Raw genomic sequence first — 10,615 nt, 5'->3', positions numbered from 1 at the left:
TGGATCTACGCAAGGTTGTCCAGATGACCTATGCAAGAACCAGCTATGATTTCATGATGGTTAGATCTAAAGTGCTTTACCTTAAAGATATTTTTAATTAAGTGTTTTTGAAAGTGCATAAACTTGAGTAACTAGAAACCTAGATATTTAAATAAATACCTCCATGCCTAGTCACATATACCGAACGACCTTTTCATCTATGTTAATTCTATTAACATCATTGCATTTTTGTCTGAGTTATAATGATACAGAACAAGAGTGCCACCACAGAATAAAACCAAAAATTAATATCCCCCTCAATGGACAGAACACGGAAGATCTGAGCTGTCAAACCTTCATCACTGAGGAAAAAAAAAAAGCTTCTCCTGCTTTTTCTATGTTTCCTCAATTTGCATATCTGCAAAAGGAAGAATTAGATTAAAAAAATCATCAAGTTACAGAATTATGAAGTCACAGAACATTTTACGGCTTTGAAACTCTACTAGAGTTTGGAGGTACCAAAACATTTTTCTTCATTGTCAAAATTAAAGATCTAAAATTAAATTAATAGAAAGCTAAACTAGAAAAAGATTATGATCATGGATGGAAAAAAGTGGTTGTTCAAATAGACTGGTGGAAAGGGCTTGTCAGCAAATACAATGAAATTGCTGTGGACAGGTCCCTCATTCTTCTAAAATTTTCTTTTAAAGTCTTTCAAATACATTCATCATTCTATCTGTCAGTACCCCTAGCATCATATCACCAGGTCTTAAGCCTCTGACTTAGAGAACTATATCTGTGCCACAAGCAGGCTTATGTTTGTTTATGGTTACTACTGTAAAATGTAGCAGGGAGGGATGTGGGGTGTAATACCTACAAGTGCTTTACAAGTCAGTAAGAATGTGACAGAAAAACCTCAATAATTAGACAGCATGTTTCAGAAATCTGGCCATCTATCTTCTTACTTTGCTGAGTCAAAAACTCACAGCTTGGCACTTAAAAACCATTATGGGTTAAGTTCTCCCTCTGCATTGCCACCACCAGACCTTCAGTTGTGCTCCCACAACTGTTTCAGCAAAAGTGTGAGCCAGAGTAAACACTAATTTGGTTTGTTCTTTATGTCCATCACATTTTTCCTTTGTGTGGATTTTCCTTTTATTTTTAAACACAGGTTAATATTTGATTAATTCCCAGTATTAAATGAGTTATGATGGTGAGTTTGCAAGACAGAAAATGTGAGTCTGTACTTCTCTGGAAGGCTCTCTGTGTTGAAACAAGGGACTAAATGAAGCAAGCATGAATCAAGGCTCTGATGACCATGAAAGATTTATGCAGTGTGCAATCTGTCACTGTTTTTTATCTTGATCATTTCAACTTACGTTTAAGCCCTTTGTCGTCAAAGGAAGCATCTCTGTAGTCATGTGTATCCTTATCTTTTGACAGCTCTTTAAACAAAACCACATCCATACAGATAACAGTCAGCATAACAAACTTTTCAAATAGTGATAAATCTTCATTAAAAGCTGCTATCTCAGGCCGCCCAGGACCTAAATGTGACTTAAATGCAGATTGGCAGAAGAGATTGATATATTGTGCCCATTTTGGGCACATTCTCAAGTGAATGAAAGTCTCACATTTTTTTTTAGGGAAAAAAACAACTCCCAGTATGAACTGACTTTCACACAGAATTAATTTGAAGCAATCTCCAAATAAAAGCATAGGACAAATTAAAAAAAACTAACAAAACAAGATCAAAACCAGCACAAAACATCTGCAAGCCATCAACAAGAGGGGCAAAAAGGATTTAAATCTCTTTCCCCCTGTAAATATTAGCCCTCCCCCACTCTTTCCTCCATTCCTCACCATCATGGTGGTACTGGCCATTCACTGATATTTGCTCATAGCAAACAGCATTAGAATCTCAACAGGAGGAAAAACAAACTGTTAGGAAAGCTAAAGCTTATTCCTGTGTTTCTCTCAACAAGGCCAAATTCTCCATTCCCGATGTTGTGAAAAAGATCCTCAAATGCACACTATAATACTGGAGAAAACACAGGATCATGTCCACATGTCTCAAAGGACAAAGTCTGCACATCAGGATGTGCTGCCATCCTCAGGGATAAGTTCCAGTGAGCATGCCCCCTCATATTACAGGCTTTTCAAAACACAGCCCATTACTCTGTCCTTTTCCTGTACGGCATCTGCCCTGGGAACAAGTATCCTTGTCTTTCACATTTTCTTTTCAAGAAGTTGACATAGTGATGAAAAGTCACTCTTCAATCGTAGTTACATAAATGAGAAGTAGAAAGCAAAATGAAGTTTGAATGTAAATCCCCAGCTGGTTGTCACCATTACAAAGTAAATTCTCAAGCAACTGTTTCCACAAGCATCACACTGACCCAGACATATGCTATATGTACATACTTGCCATTGATGAACCAGCCACGGATTTTCTCTTGTCCTTATTTGCTCTAGCTGAAAAAAAATGAGAAAGAAAAATCAAAAAAGAAAACAAAATACTAGCTTCAGATCTAGCGTGGGCTTAAGCACACTGAAGAAAGGGCATACTTAGCATAGTGTAATCACTGGTTCTCAAAACACTCAATTTCTTCCCAGACCTTAAAATATATTCTTCAGTGCCCCAAATCTGTCAGTTTCCTTTTCAATTTCCTTTCCTTGTTCTCATGCCACTGCTCCACTGATACTATACACTCTGAAAAATACTTGTTTGAATGGTTTCCCATTGTATGTTTTCACCCAGAATTTTAACAGATTGAGCAACAGGGAAAAAAGAAGGGGATCGCCTTCTCAGTGGGGTTTTTTTGAGGTGAAAAAAGCCCATGTGCCATGTTGGTTCTGTTCTGAAAGAATCACTTAACCAGTCACCCAGGACAACTTGGGTTTTAAAAGAAAGCCCCGTTACTACTACTTAAGCTTCAAAATCAACTTGTAGTTTATGTTGACGAATCTGTGTGTCATTAATCACGATGATCACGTACCTCGTAACATACATATATGCTACCATACATACATACACAGAGTAACTATTACATGAGCAACCTAGGAAACTTCTGACCTTCACTGAAAGCCCCTGATGGGAATCTTCTGAGAAGTCAAGGATTTTGATGTCCCTTCTTCCACTTTCATATTCTGCTCCTATTCCTGCCATGTTCTTAGGACAAGTATATTCTTACACATGCAGGGTTATCTACAGGCCTTCTGCAGCCTGTTAGAATCACCCAGGAGCCTGTTAAGCTTACAAACACTTCTCTGGGGACATGTTTCCATAACTCTGACAAGGTGTTTGTGACCAAAACACTGAATATCCACATTTAGTTCCACCTGGTAATTATTTTATGGAACTTTAACATGAATGCTCAGTTTGCTTACAGGTGGTTTCGTGTAATTTCCAGACTAAAATTGGGGCTGTTCCTGGTTTTCATTATGGAAAAGAGCTGTCAAACAGGAAAACCAACAGTTCTGGCAAACAGAAAAACATCTCTTAGTATGTAAGCTTCAGATATCACTTGAAAAGACAGTACAGCTAACTTTTGCGTTAGTTCCAGTGGAGTTTTTGCTAGCTACACAAATTACATCTTCCAAATTTCCATAGGAGCATTTAGTCAGCTAACTTGTTCAGATTTTTGCAGCATTTCTGGTAATAATATAGACAGCCATGCCAGTATGGTATTACAATGCTAAAAGCATGCTATCAGCTTCAGTGCCTCTTGTGCTTTTGCTCAGCAGACAATTTAACCCCCCAAAATTATCTGGAAAAAAAGAAGTTGCTACACATCAGCCAAAAAATCCACAAGGTTGTTATATGGAGGAAGAGTTCTGACCAAACCCTGAATGTTCAGCAAAAACAGTTTCCTTTTGGCATTTTCAAATAATTCCCATGGATATTGAGATCTGCGTGACTTTACTGTATATGTAACATTAAGAGTAAAAAATGCCCATGAATATAAAATCCTCAAATACACCTACCTTTACTGAAAGGAAAAAAATAAACAAAACACAACCAAAGTAAAAAGTATAGCTGTATGTATTTCAGGTTAAGCAACATGCTTCATTTTTTCTTCAATCCGGAGGTAAAATGTATTCTTTTCGTGATCAGACACCCCAAAAATTATTTCTCCAAGTATTCTCTTTGCTTAGCTAGCAAGTGAAAACAAGTCAACACCAATGCTTTAGCTCTTCAGCATACTGTGATGCTGAAAGTGTCAAATTCAAGTTAGTGAACTGGAAAAGCTCAAAACATAACAAGGAAATGAATCAAGTGGTATGAAGCCACAGTAGGAATATTCCCTCTTGTGAAGAGTCTTTCAGACTCAAAACACTGGACATAAAACTTCATATGTAGTCCACCAGTTTTATGGTGTTTCACGAAAATAAAGATGTTAAGTACAACTCACAACAATCAGCTCACTTTAAAAAACATGTGTTCACAGTTCAGTGAAATTTTTCAGAGAATGCAGGGAGAAAAACCACCCTAAAAAAAAAAAAATCTCAAGTGCCCTGTCTGCTCCCAGCATTCCAGTCCTCAATCAAAAGGGAGGACACACAATAGGAAACTTCCATTTCCAGTAGGTGCATAAGATGTGTTTTGATGTTTGAATAGATTAGGCACTAATCTTACTGCTCTGCATCATTACTTAAAAGAAAAATTATAACAGATAAATGGATAAGTGGTTTGTGAGCAGCTGTTCTACTCAGTTAAATACTAGTAAGTTAGCGAAGTCAGGTAAAGAAATGTGGTAAAAAATTCAGTGGTTTCAGGATGGAAGTTCTAAGGCAGACTTTTATTATTCCACCTCTGAGAGGATGAATCCACGAACACATTGACTGTAACTGTGATACACTGAAATAAATACCTTGAATACTTTTTCTCATGCAGAGCGTAAACAGAAGCACTGATCCAAAGAAAGCACACACAATGAGAACTGCTCCAACAACCCGTCTGCTGTCAGTCCACAGAACACCATCAGCTGAATCTTCCAGAAAAACAAGTAGGGGAAAGACATTAGACAGTTGCGCAAACCTCTCCCTTGTCCTTTCATTTTCACCATACTATTTCTGGTATGAGCTGTTCAAACAGGATAACAGCACATTTTGATTTTCTGTAAGGTTAGACGATGATGATGCACTTCATACCTCATTACCCCAGTACAGGAAGAAAAAAAAATAATTGGGACATACTCATATTTATCTTTGCTTCCTGCATCCCATGTGATAGTGCCTGTGATTCTCATCAGAAATCCTGTTTGTCACCAAAGTATTACATCTAGCTTAGCTTCCTGTCAGGATTATAGGAAAGAGCTGATTGAGTAAGAGAACAGAGAGTCCCTTTCATTTGGTAAAGCTCTGAATACAAAGGATAAGTGGCTTCCTTAAATTCCACAGGCATTTCTTGTTAAAACCAAACTTGCTCACTTACCACTCCTTGAAAACCTGACTTGGCTATCTTACTCTCAGCTGCCTGTTTCCACCCCTTTTCAGTCCCAAAATATGTGCCAGTACAGGTGTTTTTAAAACTGCATGGTGAACAGGACCACGGAAATGACCTGACCAAGTACCAGTCTGATAAACACATATATTCTTTTTGATATGGGTACGGTCTCCAGTTCGATTGGGCAAACACATCAGGGTACACAGTAATCAAAAGCAAAAGCAGTAGGGGTGGTGCCCAGTTGAAAGGTCTGATGAGAAATGGTATTGTTGTTCTCCTTTCATGCATCTCCATTCAATACAGACTTCATAAGGAAAAAAAAAACCCTGTGTAAAAAATTGTTATCTTTAAGTATGCTCAGAGCAAAGGCTGTAGTGTCAGAAAGAGACTGTATTGCTCAAGTTTATTTGACAGTTATCAGCAAGACAGGACATTCTTGTAAGGTGTGTTTAACTTATATGGGAGTGTTTCATTTCTAGGCTCTGAACTATATGCTTTTCAAATAATGGAACTTTCACTCTCACACTCGATTTTCACATAACTTTAGGTCAGGCACAATGCCTATCCACATGTGAGTGTGGTGGAAGCAAGTGTGCACTAATATCAGAAATTAACACAGGTATCTCTTTTAAACTTTCTCAAAATTAGATAGGAAATAAAAACAAATCGTGGCTGATTCAACTGGGACAAAATGACATAGTACCTTGGAGTATACTACCATAAATGATATTTAGAAATGTTACCTGCTATGTGTAAAGTGGCAGAAGTATTTTCTTGCAGCTCTTTATTCCAGAATATGCAGGAAAACCTCTCATCAATCCTACTTTTGACTGTAAGTGTACTTGTCACACGATACAGCTGGTCACTTCCAGTTTCATAACTCGTGCTTGCCTTATCAGTCAAATCTTCATATTCTCTGTTCTCCCATATCACTGCAGCTTGTGGGTAACCTTCTGACTGACACGTCAACTTCCATTCATTGCCTCCTGTGCTCACAATTCCTTTGGTTATAGTTCTGTAAGGAGCTAAATAAACAATGAAGTATTTTTACTAGTAGTAAGCTAGGAGAACAGCATATATTGAGGTGCTGGAGTGCATTCAGAGAAGGGCAATGAAGCTCGTAAAGAGTTTGGAGCACAAGTCTTACAAGAAGCAGCTAAAGGATCTGGAGTTGCTTAGCCTGGAGGGGGCTGAAGGGAAATCTTGTGGCTCTCTACAACTACCTGAAAGAAGATTGCAATGAGATGGGTATTGGCCTCTTCTCCCAAGTAACTACTACTAAGGACAAGGAAGAAATGGGCTCAAGTTGCATCAGTGGACGTTTAGCTCAGATATTAGGAAAAATTTCTGCACTGAAAGAGTGGTCAGGCATTGGAACAGTCAGCCCAGAGAGGTAGTAGAGTCACCATCCATCAAGGTGTTAAAAAACCCAACATAGACAAAGCGCTTCAAGACATAGTTTAGTTGATATGGTAGTGTTGGACCTGATGACCTTAGAGGTGTTTTCCAACCTTAAGGATTCTGTGATGCTATTCTATGATATTAGCAAGACAGATTTTCTTTATCCCCAGCCTTGGTGTCAAGTTTCTATACATAAGCTTGGATTTTTGTAAATACTCTTGATAGCAAAAGTAAATATCACTACTGCATCTCTTCATAGCAAATGGGGTTACAGGATTTATTGCAATTTTGATGCTCTCTAGAAAAAGGATTTAGTCTTCTGGCCTTTGTCTCATCTAAATGGTTTTGCAATACCATGCCTCACATGTCATTCATTATGGTACAGGAAAGACAGAAGATGGATTCAACCTAGACAGAAACACAAAGTTGTACAACTGTGCAGGAGTCATTAAACGCTAAACCAGACGTGTCTTACTTCAGGGACTCCTCTGAAATTTTTTAACAGTATCAGACAGTCTCAAACTTCCTGCAGCAGCACACTCACCCTTAACCTTCAGACTGATTGTCTTGTAGTCGGCACCGTCATAGTCAATAACACAGCGGTAAAACCCTGCATCTCTGAGCTTCACATCAGTGATCTGGAGGAGAGACTGTCCAAAGTTCAGATTCTCTTTCAGCAATTTTATTCTTCCCCTAAAGTCATGGTGCTGACTTTTGAAGTCTTCCTCTCCTTTGATAAGGGCATAAACCTGCTTCTTTAACTCATCTGTCTTTTCCCAGCTCACATTTAAATCTCTGAACCTTAATTTCCCATTCACTGGAAACGTGCATTCCATGGTCACATTGTTCCCATGTTCCGCAGTATAGAGTGGCTGGGGAGCTTCCACTGTGAATAAAGCTGAAAAACAAAATTTTGGAGAAAACTTATCTTTCTAATTGTGATTAAAATTCATACATTGGACCAAAAGCGTCTGCCCTGCACAGAAAAGTTACACATTTTTGCATGCACTTGCCCACGTCAGGAGCAGAGTGGGCTAATTACACCTGCAGACACACGCTTTGTGCACACGCAGCGTGTGACGCTGCAGGCAAACGCGTGTGCACAGCCCCTCAGAACACTGTCACAGGCAATCATTAGTGCCTCGGGTGGGAATGTTCTGTTTGCATAAATGTCAATTTATTTATGTGAACATACAATGTTAAAAATTACATGATGATTCCCAAGTCTACCAGTGCAAATCAAATTTTGCGTGTAATGCAGGTCTTGGTACCACGGTACAGTGTCAAAACACTGCCAGCAATTCCAGCCTGGCCCCATATCAAAGCACACGTGTTAAACAGATATATTTAGTTCATTCTAAAAGCACATTAACACCTTCTTATTTAAAATATTAAGGAAAAAAAAAGCCAAATGCTAGCACCTGAAGGAAAACTGAGGTATAAACACTTTTGTGCTTGTACATGGAAAGAAAATGTAATTAAACAGTTCTTCTGCTTATGACTCAGCCTCTTACCATTTAAGAAATGCCAGTAGAATGAAAACACATAAAAACGCAAAGGTTTTTCCATGATGTAGGTAGAACCTAAAATGATAAAATAATAGACATATAAAAATATTTGCTTATGTTCTGACTAGTGCTGTATAATACAGTTTGAAGTCACTCCACACAAAGAACCTGACAGAGGACAATGAATTCCATAGTAAGACAAAAACGTGGCAAAATTGCACCTTTAACTACAGCAAGTGATGAGGCAGAAATTTTCTTGCATGGGTACAGGAAGAACATCTAATTTTATTTGCTTCAAACTTTTGTCTGTCAGTTATTAAATAAATGCTCACAAATACCCAATTGTTACCCAAATTGTAGCAGGGAGCGTTGCTCCTGCTAGAAGGAGAATGGAGGAGTTTCCTGTATGTGTTCAGCAGGTGAAATAGAACTTAGCTATTTCCCATCTGTTTCCCTAACTTTAACATACTGCTTAATAATGCCTTGTCTCACAGTATACACCACAGGAGTCAGGAAGTTACATGTACTGTGAAAAGAATTCATGTGGTAATTAATAACTTAGGGAGTATTTACACAATAGGTAGGGCATTTGTAAAACAGTGACAGAAGCAGTCAGCCTACAAAGTTTCTTTTCTTGAATTTCTGCTGCTTTTCCTCTATACACATACATTAATTCAATTTTCTGTCAGAAGCTTTTCCCCCTCCTGCAGAACACTGACATTACAAACCACTGGTTGACATAATTTCATACACTTAGCCTTCACACACCCACAGCTCTAAGTCTGCATTTTAAGTCAGAGCAATACCAATATCAAACACTGCCATCATTTTTCAAATTACTCTAAAGAAAAGACTCCCTATAATGGAAGTCTTCTGTGAGTACAGAGAACTGTAGAATATTATCTAAATAGAGTCATCATTTTGGATGCCCAGATAGCCACAAAGTAAGGAAAGATGTGCCTTCAACAGTTTTCTTGTGGTAGTTTCAACATTTGTGTATGAAATTAGGCAACTGTAATACCCGTTAGGCTTCCTAACTGATGAAATTCTATCTGTATTGCAAGTCTTACCATTTTTGGTAAAGTGTTTTGTTTTTATTTTGGTTGTCAATTTTAAGATGACAATAAAGTAACAATATTGTCCTAAATCACAGGACACATGAGCCTTTACAGTCTTGCTGCCTAAGACAGTTAGCTTGAATTGAATTCTTATGAGGAGTCTATTTTTCTCCTCAGATTGCTGCTGCCTGTTCCCAGTAACAGGTTTGCAGAAGGGAACACAGATGGGAGCCAATCTAATAGATTGTTAGGCAGGCATGAGCAATTAGGAAATTATGTTCTGTTAAAAGAGACAGGGAAATACAAATAAGACCCTCAGGGTGAGAGATGTGTTTCATTAATAAATAAATCCCAGGCTTCTTAACATGGTGAGGAATCCAGCTCATGCTTTAGCCACGAGTGGTATTCTTAAAAGCATAAACTGTTGCCTAACCCCACGGGCACCTAAGAGTTTCTGGTGATATGCATGTATGAGAACATCCCCATCATGATGCCACTGCCTAAGTAACAAGCAGTCCAAAGCACCAACTAAGCTCCAGAGTAAAGCTTCTCAAACAAGACAGAGGCATACTCAGCTCACAAGTATGCTCTGATCATGCTTACTCATGAGGCAAGCCTGCAGAAGGATGAGCCACTGAGGGATATCAGTGTGCACCTCTCTGCATTCCCTGTGCTGGAATGACTAGAGTTGTAGCACACTCAGACCCAAAATACTTTTAAAAGTAGAAGCTGTAGCTGAGAGACTGCTCGAAACAAATGCCATGTGCACTAGAGCCATTGGAGGATACCAATATTCATGCATACAAACCATACTCACTTCTGTCAGGAAATCTGAATGTCAGAATGAACTCCAGAAGAGATGTTCTGAGTAACTCCTAAAAGAGTGACAACAAGTAAGCTTCTGAGGTTCTAAGATCCACGTTTGTATCCTACAATTGCTGAACTTGCTTTCTCCCACTGCAGGAGAAAACAAGCCTTACTATACACAAAATAAGTATGACTATTACTTACAAAATTCTTCAAGACTGAGAAGTCTGCTGCTGTACTCAATTTTTCACTTTCAGTTAGAAAAAAATGTAGGTCCAGATCAAATCCAGATGTGTATGAAAAATATGTGCTGGAGTAACCATTACAGACCCTTCTGCTGCTTCACCCCAAGCAGAAGAATCCTCTGGGCTGGATCAATTGGAGCAACTTAGGACCTAGATTCCAATCACAGA

The 10,615-nt window shown here is 38.5% G+C and overlaps 1 protein-coding gene across 1 annotated transcript; it reads right to left on the bottom strand.

Moving 5' to 3' along the window:
- LOC311203908 (programmed cell death 1 ligand 1-like) lies at nucleotides 1–10,307 on the bottom strand. Its single transcript, XM_084278700.1, has 8 exons — nucleotides 10,213–10,307; nucleotides 8,344–8,412; nucleotides 7,374–7,727; nucleotides 6,172–6,453; nucleotides 4,854–4,973; nucleotides 2,404–2,454; nucleotides 1,359–1,424; nucleotides 1–397 (listed from the first exon to the last, which is right to left on the bottom strand). Exons 2-8 carry the CDS (start codon nucleotides 8,396–8,398, stop codon nucleotides 375–377), a joined length of 951 nt encoding a protein of 316 aa, XP_084134826.1. The 5' UTR covers nucleotides 8,399–8,412; nucleotides 10,213–10,307; the 3' UTR covers nucleotides 1–374.
- Between the last annotated feature and the right edge of the window lie 308 nt (nucleotides 10,308–10,615).

Source organism: Gallinula chloropus (assembly GCF_964237585.1).
Source record: "Gallinula chloropus genome assembly, chromosome: Z".
In the NCBI taxonomy this organism is placed as follows: Eukaryota; Metazoa; Chordata; class Aves; order Gruiformes; family Rallidae; genus Gallinula; species Gallinula chloropus.
This window is presented reverse-complemented; position numbering and strand designations above follow the sequence as displayed.

Coding starts and splice junctions, on each gene's coding strand:
- LOC311203908 (XM_084278700.1), bottom strand. CDS start 8,398: ATGGAAAAACCTTTGCGTTTTTATGTGTTTTCATTCTACTGGCATTTC. Junction 7,728..8,343: donor CTACTGGCATTTCTTAAATG/GTAAGAGGCTGA, acceptor TTTGTTTTTCAG/CTTTATTCACAGTGGAAGCT. Junction 6,454..7,373: donor AATCAGTCTGAAGGTTAAGG/GTGAGTGTGCTG, acceptor TTGTTTATTTAG/CTCCTTACAGAACTATAACC.